Source organism: Penicillium cinerascens (assembly GCF_028974065.1).
Source record: "Penicillium cinerascens strain IBT 15544 chromosome Unknown contig_6_segment0_segment0, whole genome shotgun sequence".
Lineage (NCBI taxonomy): Eukaryota > Fungi > Ascomycota > Eurotiomycetes > Eurotiales > Aspergillaceae > Penicillium > Penicillium cinerascens.
The window spans coordinates 269,835-282,210 of record NW_026695295.1 but is presented as its reverse complement, the minus strand read 5'-3'; the positions used below and the strand labels follow the sequence as shown (position 1 = coordinate 282,210).

General features: G+C 46.9%; 5 protein-coding genes across 5 annotated transcripts; 1 reads left to right on the top strand and 4 right to left on the bottom strand.

The window, feature by feature from the left end:
* Window positions 1-1,366: 1,366 nt before the first annotated feature.
* N7498_006103 (uncharacterized protein) lies at window positions 1,367-2,017 on the bottom strand (the record flags this gene model as incomplete). The annotated part of the gene is made up of 1 exon (XM_058453165.1): window positions 1,367-2,017. One exon carries the CDS (start codon window positions 2,015-2,017, stop codon window positions 1,367-1,369), a length of 651 nt encoding a protein of 216 aa, XP_058307356.1.
* Window positions 2,018-2,847: 830 nt separating this feature from the next.
* On the bottom strand, window positions 2,848-5,201 carry N7498_006102 (DUF3405 domain-containing protein; the record flags this gene model as incomplete). Its single annotated transcript, XM_058453164.1, has 3 exons — window positions 2,848-3,874; window positions 3,934-4,827; window positions 4,894-5,201. 3 exons carry the CDS (start codon window positions 5,199-5,201, stop codon window positions 2,848-2,850), a joined length of 2,229 nt encoding a protein of 742 aa, XP_058307355.1.
* A 1,590-nt stretch (window positions 5,202-6,791) lies between these two features.
* On the top strand, window positions 6,792-7,583 carry N7498_006101 (uncharacterized protein; the record flags this gene model as incomplete). Its single annotated transcript, XM_058453163.1, has 2 exons — window positions 6,792-6,968; window positions 7,047-7,583. The coding sequence occupies 2 exons, from the start codon at window positions 6,792-6,794 to the stop codon at window positions 7,581-7,583; spliced, it is 714 nt and encodes a 237-aa protein (XP_058307354.1).
* Window positions 7,584-9,384: 1,801 nt separating this feature from the next.
* On the bottom strand, window positions 9,385-9,648 carry N7498_006100 (uncharacterized protein; the record flags this gene model as incomplete). Its single annotated transcript, XM_058453162.1, has 1 exon — window positions 9,385-9,648. The coding sequence occupies one exon, from the start codon at window positions 9,646-9,648 to the stop codon at window positions 9,385-9,387; it is 264 nt and encodes an 87-aa protein (XP_058307353.1).
* A 2,065-nt stretch (window positions 9,649-11,713) lies between these two features.
* On the bottom strand, window positions 11,714-12,256 carry N7498_006099 (uncharacterized protein; the record flags this gene model as incomplete). The annotated part of the gene is made up of 3 exons (XM_058453161.1): window positions 11,714-11,844; window positions 11,903-11,951; window positions 12,002-12,256. 3 exons carry the CDS (start codon window positions 12,254-12,256, stop codon window positions 11,714-11,716), a joined length of 435 nt encoding a protein of 144 aa, XP_058307352.1.
* Window positions 12,257-12,376: the final 120 nt, after the last annotated feature.

The following is a 12,376-nucleotide window of genomic DNA, read 5'->3' as shown; positions in this document are numbered from 1 at the left end:
CATACCGCACGACCCACCTTCTAGCTTGTTTGTAGTCCCGCATAGGCAGAGACGAAGAGGCTGACAGCCCGAGAAGGAGCATCCACCTTTCTTTACATTTGTGGTGGAGGTATCAGTGTTACATTGGAGGCCCGCGATCGCGCTTTATGAGTGACAGTGTCAGTTTCATGATGAGATTTCTTGATGGAACATGGAATCCAGTTTGCTTCGATGGCCATCGCATACTGTGCTCAACTTGAGGCATTGGATCCAAGCGGAGCGGCGCCAGTCACACTGAATATTACAAATTGGCTGTGGGGGGCAAGAACCATAAGTTCAAGCTTTATCTTGAATTGCCGTGAAAGCAAATCAAACATGCCGCTGATCATTTCCTAGGAACACCCTACTGAAACCTTCAATTGTGATTTCGTCGGTGTCGTTTGCTCGTTTTCTACAAACCTTTCGGAGAGTATAGATGCCATGCCGCGACGCGGGAGAAACGGCCCCTAAAAGGACCGCTGTTGCTACTCTGTTTAGACTCATTATTGTCGATCAGACATGGAGCCGGGTGATTGCGGCCCAACATACGCTCCGAAAGAAGCCGCCGAAACGCTAAAACGTGCGCGTGAACTTGACCCTTGCCCAGCTTACGAAACGAGAGCCCACGATCTCCAGGCTGATCATGAACCACAATGTAAATGTAAGACTCGTCGGAATCTTCCACCTGGTATCTCTCTTTGAGTCCTTCGTCATAGTGAAACTATTTACGTCAAGAGCTGGCGTAACCCCTTGGACCGTTTCGTCGGCTGTTAATTCACTGGAGGATACAGAATACGCCTACACAGCTTGCCAAGTAGAATCCACTACCGTATTACTAGTTGATACTGTGCCGCCATGGTCGCCTGGAATGCCGATCTGCCCGGGCCATTTGGCCCCACCCTGGCCCCGATCGTGTATTGCTGCGGTACCTTGGAAAAGTATTCGCCCGAGGACGGGCGCAGTGATGGCCACTGCTCGTCCTGGTAGTATTGCCCTTTCCGTGAGCAGAAAGACGTCGATGAAACGATACTTCCTACCCCGCAAACCGTTCTGGGGCTAACATCTAAGAAGAAATACTCAGAGGAGCCTAAATGGACTTCTGACAATGGATCATATCTTGAATCTCAGCCGCGCTACGTATCTAGCTTCCCATTGATCGTCATTGAAATTCAAGCCATATAAAAATCAGTTATGACTTTCAATTAAACAGCCATATTCGCTTTTGCGCGCAAGCTGCACCGACAAAAGCTGGGGCAGTGGTTGCCCATCAACATGCCGTAAGCCCCACCCCACTAGCTGACTCCGGGGGCCGAGATCCAAACAAGTCCTGTTGCACGTGTATTGGATTTCAATGGTAGGATGCTACAGTCGACCCATCATACAACTCTACTGCCTTCGATCCATTCAACTCGCGAACATAGGAACTCTTATCAATCGATACTGGGGATGCCGCACCCGGTGTCTTCTTTCTCATATGTCTTTCCCATAGGACCCACCCAATGGCAAAAAGAGCAATAACTCCAAGGGGAACACCAACACCAGCCCCTATAGCCGCATCGTTGTTCGAGTCGTTGGATTTAAATTGTGTAGCGGTTTCATGGTCGTTATTGGTATTATTGGCGACGCCGGAGGTGCTGGATTCCTTTACCAAGCCAGAAAGAGCCGCGACATCAGGAATAATAGACCCATCCGCAATTTTGAAAGGCGTTTGCCAGGTTTCATCAATCCGACTGCACACAAGAGTGTCATTGACAGAGATAACGGCTGAGTTGTAACAGTACTCTGGGGCTTCGTCAGTCACAGTGCCGTTTGTATACCACATAATAGCCGCTCCGGCACTTTCTTGTGCACTCTCTAGTAACATGAAATTTAGCGTGAACTCAGGCAAATTGTCACAGAAAATCTTAACACAGGGAGGGGGCAGGTACTTGTACTTGACACGGCCGTCACCTCGCTTAAAACTTGGGCTAAAAGTACCTACATAGAGAATTCCCCTCATAGGCCGGGCCCGCTCTGTGTGGTATGATCGTCCCGCTTAGCGTGTGATAAAGGGGTCATGAGCACTGTACACTGTCTTCCCAACATTTTGTCAAGACCACCAACAATGTGCTCCACCTACCTTTATCGTATTTTTAGTAAGGTATACCTTCATTTACCGCATATACCCACCAAGGTGGTGGAAGGCAAAGGTGGTCGTATATATGTTGCTATACGCACCGGATTCCTTCTACCCACAGCCTCCGCCATTTCTGGCCGCCTGGCCACCATAACAAGAGATACGGATACTGCACCTAGCCGTCGGACAGTTAGCCCACAGGTGACCGTGAATCCCTGGTCAACTCCCGGATCTACCCTGAAGAAGTATATTGTGGAGTAGGAAGGACTAGATACATAAGAACAGTCATTCCCGCGCATGTGTTTAGTTCTTCGCGATCATTCCTACCTTGTGCATTGGAACCTGCTATTGCTTAGCATATACGCAGGCTGGAGCAATCAAGCACCGGCTGCCTGCTGGGAATTTTCTGGCCTTAGAAGCCGTCATATTTTGGTGTAAATTACCCATGATCTGATGTTTCACAAGTTCAATAAGAACTCTAAAAATAGCCAGCTGTTGGGCATACTGCGAATTTTGTTGCTAGGTCTGAAAATCTTAGAAATGAAGTTTACAGAAGTTTACAAAGGCCCGATAAAAGTGCGAACACTTACTAGGACGAAATATTTTACGCTGATGACTGTAGATGCAGCGAAAATACAGCATGCATCATTCTCGGATGTTGACATGAAAGATTACGCGAACAAGCTATGTACAAATACATTCATTCAAAGGGTTTAAACAGGGACCGCCATGCTCGAACCCTTCTTTACATCGGTGTTCTTAACAGGATGAAGTAGCATGGACGGGAAACAAAGTGGGCCATACAAATCCTCTCGCAAGTCACCGGTTTCAAACCAGTTCCGACCTTGGGGATCTTGATGATAGGTGCCGTCCGTATATTGAAGGGGATCAATTTTGAAGCCCATCCATCTTCGATAGAAGTCTTCCGCAGATTGTGTCGAAAACATGTAGGACAAACGGTATAGGATATGGTCCCAGCGGTGGTCCCAGTTCCAGATACTATCTTCGCCGCCATTGATTTTTTCAGGAGCACCAGGGTTCAATATGCGGCCCAACTCCTTCGACGTCCATTTACCGTCAACGTAGACAGGCTGGGGAACGTACACTGCTTTTAACCCATGCCATAGTGCTAATGTTGGTGCAGTCATCTCAGAAGCTAGGATGATTCCCAACTGGCTTTGCGCATTATGCATTTGCTGTGCCAGGTTCTTTGAAATACGCCCCATAGCGACAGGGGATGCTTGGCGAGGGATATCTCCACGAAGATTCCCTATAACGTCTGAGAAAACCCAGCGAGTGCGAACAGGATCAAAAGTGGGGAGAAACGTAATTAAATCGCCCTCCTCATCAACTCCCCATTTATAATTGTCGTCTTCTGGGGAGGCAACAGGGGGTTTGGGACCTACCGCAATTATCGGAGGCCCGTTATCTGCGGTAGAGCCTACGGGGATAAATCCAGAGAGATCTATTGGTCCCCAAATACTCCCCCGGCCTTTCATAGAAGCTTCGACCATTCGTGTAAATTGTTGCCAAGTCCCGTGAGCTCCTGGGATAAAGAAGTAGGAGTTACGCTCCCAGAGGTACTTTCGTGGCTGTGCCTTCGCAAACTTGGCAGCTTGTTCCAGGAAGTGATAAACATGGCCAGTAAACCTGGAATCCATTTCCAGCTGCCAATAATAATCAAACTCTTGGAAGATTTGAGAGAAAATTTGAACTGGTTGCCAGTATTGGGTTTTTGTGCTATAATCGATCCAGAATCAGAGTCAAGGCTAACTTAGAAGCGATCCAGTTATACATACCTGTGATCCTCAATCTTAGGATACCATGCCTCTAATATCTGATCGTTGAAAAGAATAGTCATATCCACAAACTCAACTGGTACGAATCGGGTCTTAAGGCGCCAGATGGCATCGACGTCTTCTGGATTGAGTGAGATCTTCTTGTCTCTCACATGGCACAGAATAAAGATCTCATATTCGCCGCCGGAGTGCAACGACAGCTCCATAATAAGAGAACGAATATACTGTTTGAGGTTTTCCGTCCATTCCATGTCATGCCAGGCACGTAGGATAACAGCTGACCGTGCTTTGTATTGAGCGCCGGTTGGAGAAGAGCTAGGCTGGCTGCGAGGAATTTGCTGTGAAGAAGCAGGAGGGCTATCAGGCAGAAAGTGCACGGCTTGCATATCGGTCACGCCTCGACCGTATCTGTTAGCGTTTAGTTCAGAACACTGCAATTGAAGTTTCCCCCAGCGAACATTATCCCAATCCATTCGTGGTGGCTGCCAAACATCAAAGGTGCCCTGGCTGCTGTTGCTTTCGTATCCGTATGCGTTAAGTCGAGAATATCGGTTTGTGCAGACGGACGAGTCGATTCCCATTGCTGAATACGAGCCGATCAAAGAAAGAGGAAAATCTACGAGCTTGTTAGCTTTGCGAGGGAACCTGGCGACGTGGCAGTCAATGGCACTACCTTTTGGGATACTTGGATACACGGTCATCATGTCCTCGGGACTCCAGCGGTTCAAAGTGTACCCACGTGGGCCCTCGCAGGCACGAAAGCTTCCTGTGGACTCCTTGCGCCATTCATTCCCATTGTAATCGGGATAAGGATCGAACACCACGGGGCTTGGGTGCGCCTCACCACTCCCGACGTCCAAAGTTAAAGTCCCGCCACGGTAGAAATTATCCTCTCTTAGAGTAGCAACAAGTTAGAGATAAATATTTTTGGGAATTCGCTGGAATTCCTCCGCGACTTACCGAACATCGCGAAGCGTGCCAAGACCCACTGGCTCGTGTGCATATGGGGACTGATCATCTTGGGGTCTCACCTCGCGCGGGTTACTCCCCAGATCGCCAGGCCCGATAATGACGACTTGCCTATTGGACGCCGTATCAGATCCTATGTTAGAAGGCGTATATGAAAGGAACTCTTGCCTTCGAACGAAAATGCCGTGGAAGATGAAGACCGATAGAATCGCGAGAAGCACGTACAGCCATACGCGGGAAAAGCGACAGCAGATGTTTGGTGAAGTTCGCGAGGAAAGAGTTGAAAAGCTTATCACCATATTTAATGAGAGAACGGGACTTCAGTCGCTCAGTCCGGTTATAGGAAGCGAGTGGTAGGAAGCTCATAGGACCATCAAAAAACGCGGACAGAATTTAATATGATGGTGGACGGGCGCTAGGCATGGCACCTTTTTACGTAATCCTACGTTCGGTTGGGAGATAGGGAAAACACGACTGGAATAAAAAGGGGTCACTTGTGGGTGGGGGAATGACAGGATTATCGATTTTGGTTACACTGCAGGCGGGCCTAGGGCAAAGCGAGGCTAATGATTTGAGAGGGTGTCTGATCGGCGGCAACCGGATTTATTAGTGTCCAAGTGGGACTTTTGCAGGCCAATCACCGTGAGCATAAGATGCAGTGCACGGTCCCTCGTACAGGCGGCTGAAACGTGGCCGGGGCACTTGTGCCTCTCCAATCATTCCAAGCAATTTCAATTTGCATCAGTAAATTCCTAAGTAAATTACCAAAGACAGCGTTTTGAGCCTCTTTGGGATTTTTTATCTGGTCATCCTTGATGTGTTGTTCCCATATTGGAAGAAAAGTAACTCAGCTGCAGACCCTTCTCGTATATTTTCATGACAGGAAAGGAAATAGCACAATCCACCTACCGTTATAATAAATCTATAGGTAAAATTTATGATTACAGTACCAGAACGACATTGCGCCACCCTTCTATAAGACGTCAGAAAAGCCGATTTGCTCCGTCCGGCCCGCATTGGCCCCACACCGGCGGCTCCCTCTGTTGGCCCTTAACCCGTTCCTTGGACGACAGCCCTATAATGGACGAAAAAATCACTCGACCGAAATAACAATTTTCACATTAATAATAATGATAATAATGATAATATTATTATTATTTCTTTTTTAAGCCATGCATATTTTTCTTATTGGAACAAGATAGATGGGCTCTCAAGTCTTGCCTACCTACACTGCAAACTATCCCGCAATGGGCGGTCAGACAATCTTTTCATGAATTATCCCTATATACGTAGCGTTCTTACTAGCGTCACACTACGCATTACGCCTCGCACAGGCGGCTTCGTTTTCAACAAATGATTTCACCCAGTGCGCCCGACCAGCCATGAATTATCAATACATACTTACGCGAGAAATAATGATCTCTGTGTTGGCCCGATCGACGATTTCCATAGAATTCTTCCATACAGATGAGCATAAAGCTTGTAGTAATATTGTTTATGATTCATTTTCCTCTACTTCCTATTATGATCGACCAGCACGCAGGAGTCAAGCCTCCGGTGGACACGCTTGCTGATCCAGGATCCTTAGAATAGCGGTCCAATCGGCCGTGAGCTAAGCCTCCCCGCTCGCTCTCGGCGGCTTGTGCGAGCGAGTACCTTTTATTCCTCAAGGACCCCTTTCTTCCTTTTCTTTCCCTCTTATCTAGGCACTCAACCTGTCGATATCTCACTTTTCGGTTCGAAGGACAGCAGAGCCCATCAACCTTTGAAACAAGGTTCTTACGCTGCCCGGATGGCGAACCATTCTCTTCTCAAGAGCCTCGCTCTTCGACTGAGCCTTCTGGCTTTCCTTGCCGGGGCCAGGGCTACCTCTCAGTGCTACTACCCCAATGGTGATAAAGCAGAAGATTTACCCTGCTATACCGATGGCCGAATCACACATTGCTGCGGGAGTGACTCAATTTGTCTCACTAATCAATTATGCCTTTCCTTGGATCAGCCTTTTTTGCTTTCTCGCGGAAGTTGCACCGATCCAAGCTGGGGCACCTCGTGCCCATCAATTTGCGGTAAGTTTAGAACGGTCAGCCTATAGACAACGATTAGTCTTCTCTAAATGCTAATTTATGCTATCAGTTAACGCTCAGCAAGGCGCTGGTGCAGCCCTTATCCCGTACCTAAATGGTACTACATCCGCTGATGAAGAGCCGACATATTGCTGCAACTCAGTCGTCATCTCTGGCAATGACACCCTCGTATGCAGCAAAGTTGGGTCAACCGATCCATCACCTTTTCCGATCGCGAATGGGTCGGTCATTGTAGATGTGGCGGGTCTCAATGGCTTGGTCAGACAATCCTCCAGCACGGGTTCCTCCACGATTGCAAATAACACTGGCAACGACAACACTTCTAAAAAATTGAATTCCTCTGACGGCTCCCAAAAAGAGGTGGCTATTGGTGCTGGTGTCGGCGTACCTCTCGGGGTGATTGCTCTCCTGTCTATTGTTTGGGCCCTCTACGAGAGACGTTTGAGAAAGAAGATTCCTCAGCCAGCCCCAGCACCAGCGGGCTACTATGGCTACGCGAGTAGGCCGTCCGCATCTCCTCTAGAGCTTGCAGAGCTAACAGCCTCCGAGCCTAAGCCTGCAGAACTCGATAACTCGACCATGAAAACCTATCGTTGAATGTTTGATCTTTATTCATACTGATATACTTCGAGTTTGTCTTTTGTCTTTGTTTGCGGTGAATATGTTTTGTCTATCGCAAGCGTCGCCTTGTATAACATTTTTTAATTCTGTCCTTTTACATTTACAATAGCGTCCAGTCCTATGTATATTTTACGTTAAAGACAGTATACCTCTTAAATCCTACCAACAGAGGCTCCCCATGTTAGGTTTTGACGTAGTCTAGCGGTGATGGGTGGCCTATTACGGCCAAACTACATATACATTACTACGAAGTTTACTTAATTATCACTTTATAGCGATACCAAAACTTATTTCCTCCGGGGTGATATTACATTCTTGTAATATTTCTTTAACTTGGTGCCGACGGATAGCCTCGGCAGATTTTAGAATTAACTAATATAATAGAGGATGAAGTATACAAGCTTCAAAATCCTATGTTCTTGACCGTACATGCCTTATCTAACAGTCTTAGTATCAAATTTCATTAGAAAATGACAATTTATAAGCGATATTGAAACTTTATAGAGCATTTCTGTGAGTAGGTTTAACGAGAAGAAAGGTTGGGTATGTTACCATCCACTGGGAACGTGGAACATCCGCTGAGAGACATTCATGGCCTGAGACATTAGCCTCTATGTATGTATCTTTAGCTCTGTCTCTTTCTCCTTTCCCTATGGTTGTACGGTCGTCTTTGATGAAGGCTCTCCGCTTTAAATTTCACGGAAAGATTTAATAGGAAAGACATGAATAGACAAAACTAACAATGCTAAGCTAGAAAACGCCAAGCACAAAGCCGGCCGAAAAGCAAGCCAAAGGCTGGAAGAGAGCCATTCAATTTAGGTCACGTAAGTCGGCCCTTGGAAAAGAATAGCTGACCAATACTGTCTTTATTAATCCCAGTACTACCGGTAGTATTGTACTTATAGTGGTGAATCCCACTGAGGTTGGGCTCCATTTTAACTTGAAGGATGCTAAGCCTGCAAAATGCTTTCTCTGTTAATTCTTGTGCTTGTTAGAAATTATATCCACTTATCCTTAGGCGCTGCCCTTAAGGGTATTTTGTGTATAGTCGAGCGAGTGAAGTGGTGTTTCGACTTTTAATGATCGGGAGAGAAGACTGTTGCAATGGCGTACGAACTCCGTGAATGCGGCCTGACTGGTGCATTTTCAGCCTGATTCTGTCGTTCTTTAGCCTGCTTCCGCTTCTCTGCTTCCTGCAGGAAGATAGTCTTGTAATCAGGTGAACTGTTGTCCTACCTTAAAAAATTAGATTGAGAAATGCGAATGTGGATGCTCCTCTACCTCACCAAAGTGTCCTAAAGAGTTGATAGCTTGCATTAGAGCAAAGGTTGCTACGGAATCGCATATCAGAATGCTACATTTTCTCCTCATCTGCAAATCTGGCTTTGACTAGTGAACCTTAGGGGCAAGATGCAGTGTCAGTGTAAAACAGTACAGATTGGCTAGTGCTAGCCTAACTTCTCGTCCAGTCCTGCAAAAAGGTCGCAATCCAAACACATATTGAATACTTACTCACAAACAAATAAGTGCTCCAGAGAAAAACCAGAGGTGTTACTACCACAGTAAAGATTGGTGCAAAATCACCTTTCTCAGATGTGGAAGATTTGGCTTGGGCCAAGGACTTGATCAAGCCTCTTCGATCTGCCTGCCTGGTATAGGCTCGGCGAGCGCTACCCGCCATGTAGGTGCACTGAATTTATCAGTGAAGTACTGTGTCTGGTGCACCACAAGCCCATGAGCAAACCGCACGATGGAGACTGGGTATGTTGATACTCCGTCATAGGTGATGATGCACTCGCTCACCCAGATAGCCGTCGCCTGAGATCCGTAGCACCGCAAAACGCTGGTCAGCAGGGTGTCCACCTCGCTGTGCAGAAATTGTCGCACGACCTTTGAAACGCTCCCCTGATTGCGGGTAGCCCAGGGTCCCGTCTACGGAATGAATGGCGTATTCGGCTTCGGTATCACTGACATCCGATGCTTGCCAATGTTCCTCGATTGCTTTCCTGGTCAAATTTATCACACCCTCGTTTCCTGTCATTACGACAAACAATAATATACCAGTATCTGCTAGAGAGTGGGTCAATAGGTCGCGCATTCCCACAGAGCCATGGGGCAGAGGCTATATCAGTTTGCCGCTCGGCGGATGAGCTTGCTGACCAATGCGGCCAATGACACCACGATTTCCCCTAGCACCGCACAATATCCATCCCCAAACGGGCCCTCGCCACTTTCACTGGTGGAGGCCGTCAACAGTCTAATACAACTGTACCTTATGAGTTTCTCGACCGCTAGCGGAGCAGCGGCTGAGTATTGGCTTTCGGTAAAGCGTACAACTGATCAACGAACGAGAAGAAGCCGCAAAAACAAACGCTGCCCAAAATACAAATAGTAGATGAGGCGATTTTACCTCGGGAGAGACTGGAACTATTTAAGCCACCGACCAAATCATTTAATTGCGTTCAATCCCCTCCGCCAGCTGCTGCTCAGTATCCCGTATTACCACTTCCGTTGCCCAGACGCACGCAGCCTTAGGCATAGTAGGTGCGGAAAGATTAGGAATGGAGTAAATCAATGTAAAGTCAGCTAGCTACATGTGTACATATTATAGCGTGTTGATTGAAAGATGCCAATTTATAAAGTAGTAATGAGCGAAGTGGCCCGATCAGCCGGGGGCCAAGTCAGGCGGGAATAACGTATTGATGTCTTTGAAAACCGTCGTGACGTTCATGATTCAACATTCCAACCAGTAATGCAAGACCATGAATTATTAGGTTTACTCTTTATTTCCATACCAAAAATGGCGATCAAACCATCGAAGGAACGCACATTCTATTTGCTGGCGGCCGGATTCAAAATACAGACCGGTTGAAGCCAGAAGCTGCAGGTTTTGAAACCGATAAGAAAGAATATATTGTGACAAACGAATACCCTGAGACTTCGTCTCCGTCTATTTTGGCAATAGGCGACGTGAAAATACTACCGGCATTCACGCATATCTAGTACGTCGCACCCTTCGGTCTAATATGCTTTCATTACACGAAGCTCTCTATCCAAGACCACATTGTCCCGTACGTGGTGTTTACCGACCCTCAACTGGTGCACGTCGGCAAGAAGCTCGTGTAAAGTTCCCCAACAGAAGGATTCAAACTGCGAAAATGCCAATGGCATACGTCGCCCGCGCACTAGAAACAGACTAGTCAAGAGGAATGATGAAAGCTGTCGTGGACGGCGATACAGGGTTGATTCTAGGGTTTTCCTGCTTGGCCATCGAGGGCGGTGAAATCATGAGCAGCGTAGAAATGGTGATGATCGGAAATATTCCCTACCAAAAATTGCGAGATGCAGTCTTGGTCCATCCCACTCTAGTGGGGAGTCTGAACAACATTTGGGGGTTTTTGGAGTGGGTGCAATGTATTCTGTACATCTGTATCAAGGTCATAGGAAAGGTCTTTTCGGTTGGACAAAAGGCACTGAGGATGAAAGGGTGAGGCTCTGGCGTTACAATATGAAGCTTTAACCGTACACTGGCCGTAAAGAGCAATAGACCTCAAGACCAGCCAAAATGCTTTTGTTCTACGCCACCAAATTGAAAGCGAATGAATGTATCACCGTACTTTGTCTAAGTAATCCAGGTCATATGAAAGGTAATATTGGCATGACGAATGGTAAGAAGGACGTTCTCTGACTGTACGTGTCAAACAATCTCAACCCCCACGGAACTATTGATTGAGCTTAAGCCACACGTCGGCAAATTAGTAGCTGGATGGGTAACCACCAGCGAATCCGTCAACGAATCCCTGCAGTATGATTTTAACATTTCTGCTTTTTTGCTAGTTTACTTCACCATCTGTCGTTCACCGATTCTTCCGACCCCTCCAATCTTCCGCTGGATGATTTCATAACCCTTATTTTTCTACCCCTGTTTCGTCCCTCTTTTCTTTTGTAGCTCTTTGGTCACCGCGACCACTCCGTAACGTAGCGTTAACTACTCTGTACACCAGATACAGTAACGAGAACCCAGAAGCATCTGGCGTCGGTAAAATCTTTAACCATTGATGAAACGAGGCTGCTTATCATTTTTAGTCAAGCTAGAGCTACCATATTCACCAGTCGTTCGTAATTTCGTACGCCCACTGAAACTTGTGGTGATTGTTTCCTTCCTCATCCACGAATTTAGACGTCACGTCATATCTCCCACAAGCCCTCGCGCCAGTAGGAGCTTCTTGATCCTCAACTAGTACGCAGGTCTTAGTTTCACGGTAGGGCAGGGTCAGGGATGATACATCACTCACATGTTACCTCAAAATCGGGCTGCCCTTCTATATTAGGGGCGTAAGATCCCTACACCTTTATTAGATGGCTATTACTCTGCCGACGATATAAGTACTCACCATAAAACTGTCGCTCCTGTCGATTAGAATACCCTGGCGCTTTGTCTCCTCTAGATATCTGAGAGCGGTTACGACTTTGTCATGCACCCGAAATACGAATTTCATCGAGTAGAGAACACCCTCCTTGATCTGGACTGGATTCTCTGAGAGCTTCTTGAGCGAATCGGGGGTGGAGAGGTCGAGAGTAACTTCGTCGTGTCCAGAGAATTCTAGGACTAGAGCCGAAACCACAACCTTTGTTTTGTCTTCGGCCATTATATTGGCGTGAAATGGCTAATAGTAAGACGGGAAAGAAAAATATGAGAAAGTGTTTGTTACGATTGTAAAGGTCGTTTCGTGAAAGATTTTGCTGTTTGAAAGACGTAGAATCTCGGA